Here is a 12,417-nt window from a genome sequence, read left to right as displayed (position 1 = left end):
ATAAGTAAAAAGGCCTTTATAAGATTATTTACATTAATGCATGTCAATAAGACTATATGTGTTAATAATAGTGTAATAAATTGTTAGATTGCAAGACATTTATAAGCTCTTATGAGAAACTTAACAGTTTATAGACTGTTAAACATTAATTAAATCCTTAGTGATGGTGAAAGAAACTTTAAGAAATAAACACAGTTAAAATCCAGTAGCCACAAAATGCAGTGTAAAAGTTTAATTAATATGAAGTTGACTGCTAATAAATGACTAATTAAGTACGTACAAATCTTTTAGAAAGCAGCAACAAAAACTTAATAAAGGATATTATTAACAATTATAAGACACTCATATTAACATTCTTATAAACTTACAAAATAGTTTAAATGTGTTTTTAAAGCACAATTTTCATTTCTTTAGTAGTATTTTGTAGTGTTTAGAAGTTTTAGTAGTATTTGAATGAGGTTGCACATCATGTAAATATAGAGTGGGAGTATACCTAACATCTGTGCACAGTATTGTATAGTAAGTGTGACTCTTGTATTTTCTACTAAATAGCAAATAACATTTAACCACCATTATAATAATTATGTATTACACAAGGGGAAATTATGTCATTAAATTTTAAAATGCACTGAGGGATAAATGAAAACATGTACATTTGTCCTAATATACAGTACTTACTTTTGATGCACAATGTCCATTATAGTAAGCAATTATTATATTTTGAATAAGGAAAAAAATGCAAACATAATCATATTTATTGCCTTATGTAGTCAAAACTAGTTGAGTTTGTTCTGAACTGTTTTGCTGGGAACAAAAGTTGAAAAATGGACTAGACAGAGAGTTCTGAGGTGCATCATATTGAATTCATGTTTGCTTTACAGTTTATCAAGAGACAGCAGAACTAAACTGCAGACATGGCTCAAGGGACGCCTAAGCTGGTTTGAGTGCACTGGGGAAAATATTTAAAAATGTCTTTTGAGTGTGTTTTTTTTTCACTCTAGTATTTGTGTGCGTGTGTGTGGTCTGTACATCTGTCCTCTTGGCCTCTGCAGCCTGCCTGTCTGACCCTGCAGCTGTCCTGCTATTGTCATGCTCAATTAACACACACACACACACACACACACACACACACACACACACACACACACACACACACACTCATATGCACATATGTACACACACACACACACTATACAACCCATACATTTTGCTGATGTCATGTCAGTGTCTGGTGAAAAAAAGCCTAAAAGAGACTTTTGTGATGTCGTTGAATAAGGCTCTTGTCTTCAGTTAATTTGCTCTTGTGACTGTCGAAAGTTAAAACCATGAGTGAATGTGTTCCCTGTTTCTCTAACTGTGTGTGTCTGTGTGTGTTTTTCTGATCAGGGCAAAGCGGCTTGGGGAAGTCCACTCTGATGAACACCCTGTTCAAATCCAAGGTGAGCCGTAAATCAGTGCAGCCCAACCCAGAGGAGAGGATCCCCAAGACCATCGAGATCAAGTCCATCAGTCACGGTTAGACAAGCTTCAAGTTTTGTAGCTTAAATATTTATAGCACTATTATTAACATGTCTCCTGCTGCTCTATCATTACTGCTCATTTGTTGGTTTCTGTCTGTGTCCAAAATAAATGCCAATTATAACTAATTTATCTGTCTAGATATTGAGGAGAAAGGAGTGAGGATGAAGCTGACAGTAATTGACACGCCGGGCTTTGGGGATCAGATCAACAATGAAAACTGGTGAGTCATTTCCATCATTGCATTAGTGTGGTTACTAATTCTCTCTCTCTTGTTTGTCAAAGTTTAGTGTTTAATCAAAACAGATTTCATGAGTGAATGGATGGATGGAGGGATGGATGGATGGAATGAATTGGTCCAGTATTGTGAGACAGCGCTGCAGCCGGCAGAAGCAAAACTAAGCTGCAACATAATCCTTATGAGCAACTGTGCACTGTCAAAGTACATCCATTAAAAGTTTTTGTTTGTGCCACTGACAGGCTCAGATTGTTATTCTGAGTGTCTGGCAACATTATGGAAAGGACTGTTACAGAGAGAGAGCTTTTTTTTTAAAGAGTAAGATACATTTTGTTTAACTAGAAACAGCTGCTATGTTGATCTGTTCAAAGCAACCATCAAAACAAAAACAGCAATTTTACCTCTCTGCTCTACTGCTGCCTTTTTAACCTTTTAAAACACGTCACACAGTATCATAAATAAACTAACCAGTCAAGGCAGCAGTTGACAGGAGAGGTTACTGTTTCTTCTGTGTTTACTTTTGTTAATGGAGTGTCGTCACTTTGAGCAGTGATATAGTCAGAGGCATTTCCACATTTTTTTGACCAGGGAGACCCAAGTGGGGCGCTGACTCTTGCAGGAGTGGCATGCAATATATGTACACAGACACACACATGCGCATTTCTCATATCTACTTTAGTTACTAACCCTACAGTATCTTACAGTTTCTTATTTCTGTGTTAAAATTTTGTATTTCAAAGCTAGATAATCCTACTAATCACAGCACAATACAGTGAAACCATACAAATATAATGTAAAGCTTCCATACTTTATTCTATAAGTCATCAAAAAGAAATTGTACCCTCACACTGTGAGACTCCTAAATCTTTCCTAAACACACACACATCATGAAAAGTACTTTTATTTCTGTGATTCATTATTTCAGTTTTTTATTTACTTATTTAGTACGCAAAAAAAAAAAAAAAACTTGAAAAAATATTGGGCACATACAAAATGCACGTTAAAAAATAAACTATGATCATACTGAGGATAATAGGGTAGCACTTGGGGTGGTCATCAGATTTCAGGGGTGGCTGGTACACCCCCCCCATGCACACCTCTAAAAACACCTCTGGATGTAGTGGCTGTTCAGGATCTTACTTAAAAAAAGGTCTATCTCTGTAGACGTCCTTTCCCCTATGTTGTCAAAAACAAGCACTTTTAGTTAACTTACTTTGCAGCTCAGTTTCACTTCTGCTGCTTGCAGCACTCTTTCCCAATACTGGACTGTGGAAGGATGGGTCTAGATCGAAAGTTTTCCTAGGTTACCCTTCAACGTTAATTTACTACACAATTTAGGAAGATAATTAATGAACAAAATATCTCAAATTTTGGTTTTACATACATTTTTTCTGTAACCAGGGAAGGGAGTGCATCAGACAGCATGACTGTTATAATTATGTTATAATTATTATGTATAATGACAAAAGGCTTGTTTAACAGATCATGACCTTGTTACTCACAGTATTATTGTAAAGTTGTAGAAGTACCCTATTATTCTTCACTGTAATTGTTCAGTGGCTGCCAGCTTGAATAACTCCCAACTAGAGTTAGCTTCTCATTTCTGAACTCTGTTTCCTTTATCAGCTGGCAGCCCATCATGAAGTTCATCAATGACCAGTATGAAGCGTACCTGCAGGAGGAGATCAACATCAACAGGAAGAAGAGGATCCCAGACTCCAGAGTGCACTGCTGCATATACTTCATACCTCCCACAGGCCACTGGTAAGAAGAACACATACACTGTTTTCCACACACACACTTGTGACTGTAAGTGCCCCACTTTTGGTTCCTCATTCCAGCAGTTTCTCCCACAGCTGCAGAGATGAATCAGGCCTTCTGGGAATCTCCCCTGACCCATTGTCTGTCCACAGCTCTTTAACCACACTCCTTCTCCAGCTTTTCATTTTCATCTGTCTCTCTAGTGACCGCATGTGGAACTCATTCTCTCCTCAGAGATGCTGAAGTATCACTGGAAGAGTCAGATTTCACAAAGAAATTGGACTCTACAGTTCTCATAGTTGAGGGAGGTAGAAAGATGGGGAAACAATTGTCAGGATACAGAGAGAAACTGTAGTGGTTGAGGAAATATTACATACATATATTTATGTATATATATCCAAATTGCAAAAGAAGAATACAGATCTTATTCTCCAGATTTAAAATACATGTGTGTTTGCTCCAAACCTGAACAAATGTCACATCAACATTATTTTAATATTTTTTTTATCACTGAAAATAAAAATTGTGACCCTAAAATGGTCATTCCCACTAATTGTGAATCATATGGAAATGGCAATATCTGTCAAAATAATCACAACATATATATTTTTTGTAGCATATCGTGCAGCCCTGCTAAAATTTCATCACCATGTCTAACTTTAATCAATCTGGTGAATCATTATGCCTGAAAGTGTTTTTCTGCTGAATTTAATTTGAAAAGGTGCCACATCAGAAGTCTGGATTTGATTATTGAGTCAGTGCCTGCAATATTCATCTGGATTCAAGTGGTTCACAGATTTCATGTTTCTGTTAGTGCAACATTTCAGAGGTCAGAGAGCCTGTGTACCGGCAAAAGACTTATGTTTGGAGGTGGATCAGAAGATGATTGTCCCCGGTGTAAATAACACTAAGAGACCAAACTCACAGAGATTGAAACAATAATGATGATGCTGTAATCTGGCACAAGATTAGTCAGAGTAAATTAATCAAAGAAAGGCCTTGCAGAAATAAAACCAGTAATGACTAAAGTGTCCTTTTAAACAACCAGGTGGTAGCTGTTTGCTTCACTTAAATGCTTAATACAAACCAGTTTTCTCCTGCTGTTTTGTCAGTGATCAAGGTCTTTTCTCACAGTCGTGATTCGTTTCAGTTAAACAGTGACGAGTCATGTGTCCTTATTTGCACTGAGGGTCAAATTTGACACACAGTCACACATGAAGACTAGGGCCGCACGATATGGTAAAGAAAATCATGTAGCGATTATTTTGATAGATATTTCGATGTGAGTCATGATTAGTGGGAATGATCATTTTTACATCACAATTTTCATTTTCACTGAAAAAACTTAAAATCATGATGGTGTGATAGTTTTAGCCATTACTAAACAAACATGTTTTTTGTATCTGAAAAAAGATTGGTAGGCCATGGCATCTCTGCAGAACTACAGTACTTCATTATAATACTATTTTGTCACACAATTTTGCACTTGGCCATATTGCAATTTCAATAATATTTAGTTTAATGCAAACATACTGCAAGGCTCAGTGCAAACACAGGAATCTTGTAGTATCGTGCACATGCAGATAACAGACAGCCATGTGCACCAACTGTAAACAATTCCTGACCACATATCTCCATGATGACTCCGTCCACGGCTGCTTCGTGTTTTTTCACACCAGTAACTCAACAGTTGTCCACTTCAGCGCTGTCTCTGAGTGTGGGATGACATGTGTGTGTGTGTCTGTGTGTCCCGCTGTTTGACAGACCCCCTCATCATCTGTTCTTGTCACCACAGCTGCTCCTTCAGAGCATGTGTGTTTGTGTGTACCTCTGTTCATGTGTGCAGTAGTGGACTCAAGTGGGCAGGAGGCATGCTAACACTTGTCTAACTACACTTCTGTGGATGCCCTGAATTTGTTTGTGTATCGCCTTGCTTACAGCTGCTCAGTTCAGCCTGTTCAACAACACCCAAACTGTGCTGCTCTCGCTCTCTTTCGCTGTGTCACTTCCCTCTCTCAACTCCTATATCATCAAATATTGTCACTTACCACCACCCACCCACCCACCGACACACACAAAAATAAACAACCCAGACCCTTTACTGAAACATGTTCATGAACAGATGAAAATACACACTCATTCTGAGAGCGAAAATGCAAACATCTGTTAGGAAGTGGTGCCTTCCTTAAAGCCAACTATAGAGTTGAATGCAGGAAAACAAAGGAGACATCTGTTGAGGCTACTGTTGTGACCTGGCATACAGATGAATCTGTTAAAACACATTTTCAAGTACATATGTGTGCATATGTTGAAATGTGGAGATTTAGAACAGGCAACGTACAGTACAAAGGCCTAGTAGAAACAGGGTTCTTCACATCTTCCAGCAAAATATAGCTGAATCAGGTGCTTCACAACTTGAGAACTTCAAATTTTCAGAGAACAAAATGGACTGGAGCACACTGATTAATTCACAGCCTTTAACTGTGCAAAAAGAATAACATTTCAACACGACTGTGTCTTCATCAGGGCCAAAGGGCACAAAGACATGCATAACTCTGAGAGCTCTATATTCTTGTATTGCTAACATGGCGTCATGCTCCTGCGTTTTCTTGGGTGAAAACAATCTCTCTAATTTGACTGGCAGTAATACAAATTTCTGAGTTTAGAATAAGAAAACCATATTGCCTTCTAGCTATTAGGAACCCAAATCCTCTCCTCCATTAAGCCATGTCCTTGGTAATCAACAACTGCCATTATTACACTGAAAAAAAAGAAAGAAAGAAAGGGTTCTTTCAGTCTGTTTTCATCACAGTGGATGCACCTGACATATAACTACCTTACTGATGCTTTAGGTTATGCATTTCAGACATGAAATGCATTTTCTTCCTGTGTTACTTTATGCTGGTCATGGGGTTCATTTTTAGAAGGTGGGTCAGCTTCATTAATGTAAATTATTAACTTTAAAATACTTGGTGAGCTCAGCAGTTTTTGAGAGGACAGACTATTAAACCAAACTGTATCATGAAAGCAGGTGTTTTATGATAGAGAGTTTTTTTTACAGTGTTTGCCACAAATGTCCGTGCTGACTGGCTGCTTTTACAGTGCTTGTTTTCACACAAAGGGTGGTATGATCATTCTCAAGACAGAGATGTGACATATACGTGCTCTTATTCATATGTTGTTTGCCTCACGTCTTTGTCATCTTTGACTCTGATTAAGACACAGTGGTGTTGGAATGCAAGTCTGCACAGTTGAAGGCTATAAATTAGTGTGCTTGAATCCCTTTGTTCTCTGGAAGTGCATAGGCCTATTTGCAATTAAATTGTCTATGCACCACAGAATTATCTTAAATAAACAACAAAAACAAAAACACTTTAGTTCATGCTAGACACATTTTGTTGTGCTCCTACACACTTTAGCCTGTTTCATGAGGGGAAAAGAGTGCTGGAATAAATCTAAAAACTAAAATTGTTCTCTATTGTTCTCTTTTTGCTTATTTTCCCTTTCTCATTTCACACAGTAACGCCAGTTTGGGTTTTAAATTAGGGCCTGCTACCAATTACACAGACACAGTGCCAGAAGCCTCTGGACGCCTCTGCCATGTGACCACAGTCCAAAAATGACAGACAGGAAAATGATGACAGAACTTCCCTGGTAGCTCTCGTACTGTAGGCCTCTATTGTTGGAGAAATGCTGGGGATTTGTCTTTTTGTCTGAAGCATTTTAAAACAGCAGTTTGTATTTATCGAGGCTCTAATGTAATTTGCATGTCAGCAATTTGCTTTAAAGTTGCTTCTGTGGTTTCAGATAGATGAACGGCGCTCAGCAAAGCAGAACACAGCCTTGGCATCAGTAGTCATTTCCGATAATGGCAGAGTCAGCCGCACAATTCCCCCTCTGGGCAGTCTTGTTGTTACCTCATTTAACATGTCTTCCTGAGAAAAAGAGGGCTGCACTTTGACTCTCATCAACTTTGAGCTGGTTTCTGATCTATTAGTGAAAACAAGGAAGGAAGGAAGGGAGAGCTATCTGCTTGGTGGTTGGCTATTTTCTCCATTTGACCACAGCGCTTATCTTTCTCGATTTCCATAAACATGACCCCATTTTTTTTCCTGAATCACATAAAAAAAAAAGAATTTGTGCAAGCAAGCATTTAAGTGGACATGTGTGCATGCGTGCATACATGTATATTTACTGCCCATGCACCATATGTTCACATGCAAAGATACATGTGTACACATGAAAGTGTGCGTTTATGCTCAGTCATGCATATTACATAGCTCACGTGCCAATTTGTATGTTCTTGCACCTGTACATAAACAGCTTATGTATGTACGGATATAATTTACATTCAGTAAATAATAACACAGAGAGATCATCAACTCTGCATGCATATAACACATGGCAGTTGTCCCCTCAGTATGAAAAATGCATGAAAATGTAGTGCACTCTGTCTCTGGTTGAATGCATCGCTTACTGTGTCATCTCTCTTTACCTTTGTGCAGCTCTGTTCCTACTCTCCTCTATCTCTCTTGCTCTCGCTCTTGCTCTCGCTCTCGCTCTCGCTCTATGTAACACATGCTCCCCTGTGGTTCATTCGATGTTCATGGTGACATGCTTGTCAGTCACTGTGGAGAGCCAGTCAGGCTTCTCCTCCAGCTGCCCCTGGGTCTTTGAACCAGGCCTGGCTTGACTTGGCTGGGGCTAATTGGAGGGCAGAGCAGACAGCATGAGGGGAGTCTGTCTGGAGGAGCAACTAGAGGCAGCACAGAGACAGAAAAAAGAAACACGGAGGGCAGAGAGAAATATGAAACATACAGGAACAGAATAGCAATGTGGAACTGTGTAGAGTGATTTAAGGACAGCACTAATCAGCGCTGAAAAAATAGTGAGGGAATACAAAAGTGGAGAATTTACTTCTGTACAAATTTGCTTTGAACAAGCAAAAGCAGAATATTGAGGACAGATGGGAGACAAAGCTGCATTTGACTGACTTTTGTGCATTAACTCTCAAATTAACTGTGCACACTCTTCTGCAGATTATAGAAATCACACGTCAGAGTGTGTAAAAAGAAAATGGTTTCAGTGAACAGAAAAGCAAACAGCAGCTTATGTTAACGCAGTCTGTTGAGTGTTAACATGACAAACCAAGGGGGACTGAATGTAATGGAATAGACCACGAATGCCCTCTAGTGGTTTTTCTGTCTCATTACATTAATATCCTGACCATTAAAATGCTTAAACTCACTATAGTGGACAGTTTGTGCCAAAAGGATCCTTAGATGGAGAAATGGAGGAATTCCAAGCTGGACTTCCTCAGACATCTCATTCGTCAGAAATAAAACTAGATAAAGTTTACAGTTAGTTGTGAGTTGGAATGTTTTACATTCTTTTTTTCCTTTCTGACTCCTCCTGCACCTCATTACTTAACTGACTAACTTACTAATAAATTATTCCTTATATGTTTCATTATATTATGAATCGTCACTTTGTGTCTTATTTTTGTGTTTTTTCCTTTACAAAAACAGTGGAAAGAAATGTCTAAATTGTTGCAGAAGGCACAGCTTGGTGTATAAAAATCACCAGAATGCAGGAAATTAAGTGAGTGATGCTCAAAATTTCCTGAGGGAGGACAGTCATTTAATATGTGTTGAAACAAAACCCACACCTTTTATTATATTCATTGATTTTGTTGAATTTGTCATCTTTGTCTTCCTCCAGTCTGAGGCCTCTGGATGTGGAGTTCATGCGGCGTCTCAGTAAGGTGGTCAACATCGTCCCCGTCATCGCCAAGGCTGACACGCTCACCCTGGAGGAGAGGGACTACTTTAAACAGACGGTGCGAGGAGCGTGTCAGAGTGTATTTGTGGATGTGTGTGGGTGTTTGGATGACAGTGGTGCTTTTACAAATGTCATGAAAATATTATTTGTGAGCGTGTGAGCTGGTTTTAGCTCATGACATTAATATATTTAGTTACATTTTCCTCTCATTACACCTGCAAAAACCTGTAGCAGGTCATTAAAGTGACCTTAAAATAAATGGTTGAGTGCATCAGTAGGTCAAACAGTCGGTGGATTCCCCCCGCAAACACACATGTATGGATGTCCACAACCACAGGTCGGTAACATATGAAGAGCTGCCAGGCACCACAAACAGAAGCCATCTGGGCAAACCCACATTGTGCCCATCCTGGGAAACACTGTATCATCTCTATAAGTGTAACACTTCGAAAGTCTAGCTCAGTCCAGACGGAAACATTTAAGGCCGATTTATTTGAAGCACTTATTTACTGAGCAGCGTTCCACAACTCTCAAGTCTGGCTCTTTTTCAGATGGGGAACTTCTGCCGGGTTGCCAACCGAGCAGGCAGGCCCTTCATTACCAGTGAATTACTGGGTGATCTTACAAGTTCAAAGAGGTCTCCACTCTGTGGTACATGCAGATCTCTCTGAAACATGACCAGAATTACAGAAAGCAGCATTTTCGTAGACAATAAATATTCATCAGTTTCAACAAATAATCCAAGTTAATTTCCCTGTTTTTGATTGGTCGGTGAAAGTCAAAGCTTTTAAAGTTTATAGTTTGCTCATCATCGGTGCCCTAAGCCAAAATATCTCAACAACTATTGATTAGATAGTCCTGAACTTTTGTAAAGATATTCATGGTTCCCAAGCGATGTCTCTGAATGACTCCTCTAGCACCACCTTGAGGTTCAGATTTGTGGGATTGTGAAGTGTCTTGAAAGCTATTAAATGGATTGCCATGAATTTTGGTACAGATTTTCATGATGGCCAGTGGATGAATCATAATCACTTTGGCAATCCCCTGACTATTCACTGTTCGTTCAGTATGTTGGTTTATAACATAATGCTCACAAAACTATTGACAGTTGTCTTTTGGCACATGGGAGAAGTTAGCCTGCAAGACTTTCTGCCAGAGAGCACTTAATGTCAAAGCACTTTCTGACAGAAAGCCCAGAAGGTTCTGCCAGAAAATGTTGCAGGAAGTCGGGTGACATAGTGTAAAGAGCGACAAAGTCCTCACAAGGATGAGGTTGTGGTGGATTAATGTAATAAGAACAGAACTTCCATACAGGAGAATGTGAAGCTTATTGACATATTATTTTTAGACCTAGTTCACTTAATATCTTCATTTTTTGCTGCTGTTCTCTTTTCTGTTGCAGTTGGGTCAAATTTAGGCAACTTAAGTACCTAGTTAAGTTTAGAAAAAGATCTTTAAATGTAAATTAAATTAAATGTAAATTATGAATTTTAATTTCTGCAGTGAATGTATAAAAATGCCAGACTTATGTTACATACTTTAAATTGAACTTACATTAGCCCAAATGTTTCCAGCAGTAGAGTGAAGTAGGAAGTTAATGTATGTGCCTAATGTCACATGAATAAAACTTACCTTGTCCATTTACAACATTTGTGCCCAAGTAATGTCAGATAGATTTTCATCAGCTATGGTGGTTGTTTAAAAGTTAAGATTACAACTTCCATGATCCTACAGTATGCTACTTCACAATGTTATCGAACTACAGCTTTTATTATTGTTAATGTGAGAGACCCCAAGTGGCAGGACTTACATAGTGTACACATGTTAGAAAGGCTTTCTGGCAGAAAGATTTCTTTCAGATAAGGCTTTCTGGAGGCCAACTTCTCCCATGTGCTGTATTTTCTTGTTAGTGCTAATTAGCACATGTTAGCACGCTAACAAAGTAAATTGAGATGGTGAACACAGCAAACATTATACCTGCTTAATTTACGTTGAATATGTTAGCATGCTAACATTATCATTTAGCTCAAAGCACCACTGTGCCAAAGCACCACCTCACAACAGCTTGCTTGGCTGGACTCTTTGTCGTCTTTAAATATGTCCAACTGTACAATTTTAAATCACAAGAACTGCTACAATAAACATAACGGCATTGCCAAAGTCAGCAAATATACAGACTAAACATTGGAAAGGTATGCAGGCTTTCATTTAAAAGGCAAATTATGGGATAGTCACTTGTTGTACCTCCTTTTTTTTGGCCCTCCTCTTATTTTGCTTTGCCTTGGTGTCTTTCAGTAGTCTCATTCATTTACAGCTGCCTAACATAAAATGAGACTCCTCCACCTGACAACCCCCCACTGTCACATCACAGCCATTGCCTCCTTATCATGGCTTTCCCCAAAACAGCAGATTCTTGCTCCACCTGGCTTGGGTCTTAAACGGTCAACCCGTGCATCCTTTCCCCGGTGTGTTTCTGTTGGATAATTCTCAGTCCGCAGGAGGCAGACAGCCACCTGCCTTCCTCCATCATTTCCTTTATCTCTCCATCCATCCCTCCATCCAAGACTACAGACTTCCCTAACAGCTTTATTCATTTTAGAGAAGCACGATGGGTGTCTTGGCTACCGTTTTCCCCCTGATGCCTGTAACACCGTCCAATAAGAACAAAGCGGGGATTGGACCAGGCCCTGGCAGAGAATAGAAGCCGCGGGGCTTGTAGCTGGATTGTTTTGGTTGGCCGCACATGCTCTGTATGACCCTGAAGATTATTGACTAAAAGCCTCTCGTGCCAAATGTTTTTTTCCCCATTTTCCCTGCAGCAACTTGACATGAAAACAGAATAGGAGGGTTTTTCTATTAAATGTTTGGCCTCAGCATGTCCAGCTGTGAGTATATTCCTCTAACCAACAGTTGATGTGGCTTTTTTGTAGAATGTCACTCGGTTTGCGTCCTATAATGTAAGCCTGAGAACACTTTCGAGGATAAACAATGAATTGTTTGATCAAGGACCAAGTGGAAATTGTCAGAGTAGTAATTGTGGGAGCGAACAGTCACTCATTAAAAGGACATTTCTCCCTGAAGCTTGTCTGTCTGTTTTTCTGCATCCATGCCTGAGTTTC

The 12,417-nt window shown here is 39.1% G+C and overlaps 1 protein-coding gene across 3 annotated transcripts in view; it reads left to right on the top strand.

Moving 5' to 3' along the window:
* Window positions 1-12,417, top strand: part of septin9b (septin 9b) — a 104,444-nt gene that overhangs the window by 83,193 nt on the left and 8,834 nt on the right. For all 3 annotated transcript variants that reach the window (XM_084715612.1, XM_084715610.1, XM_084715609.1), the window contains exons 4-7: window positions 1,387-1,515; window positions 1,660-1,741; window positions 3,383-3,520; window positions 9,239-9,356. In XM_084715612.1, the coding sequence (XP_084571738.1) occupies window positions 1,387-1,515; window positions 1,660-1,741; window positions 3,383-3,520; window positions 9,239-9,356 (467 nt within the window). The remainder of the gene's footprint in view (window positions 1-1,386; window positions 1,516-1,659; window positions 1,742-3,382; window positions 3,521-9,238; window positions 9,357-12,417) is intronic.

Source organism: Lutjanus erythropterus, chromosome 3, assembly GCF_056507025.1.
Source record: "Lutjanus erythropterus isolate fLutEry1 chromosome 3, fLutEry1.hap2, whole genome shotgun sequence".
NCBI lineage: Eukaryota > Metazoa > Chordata > Actinopteri > Lutjaniformes > Lutjanidae > Lutjanus > Lutjanus erythropterus.
The sequence above is the reverse complement of the archived record's forward strand: the minus strand, read 5'-3'. Positions and strand labels throughout refer to the sequence as shown.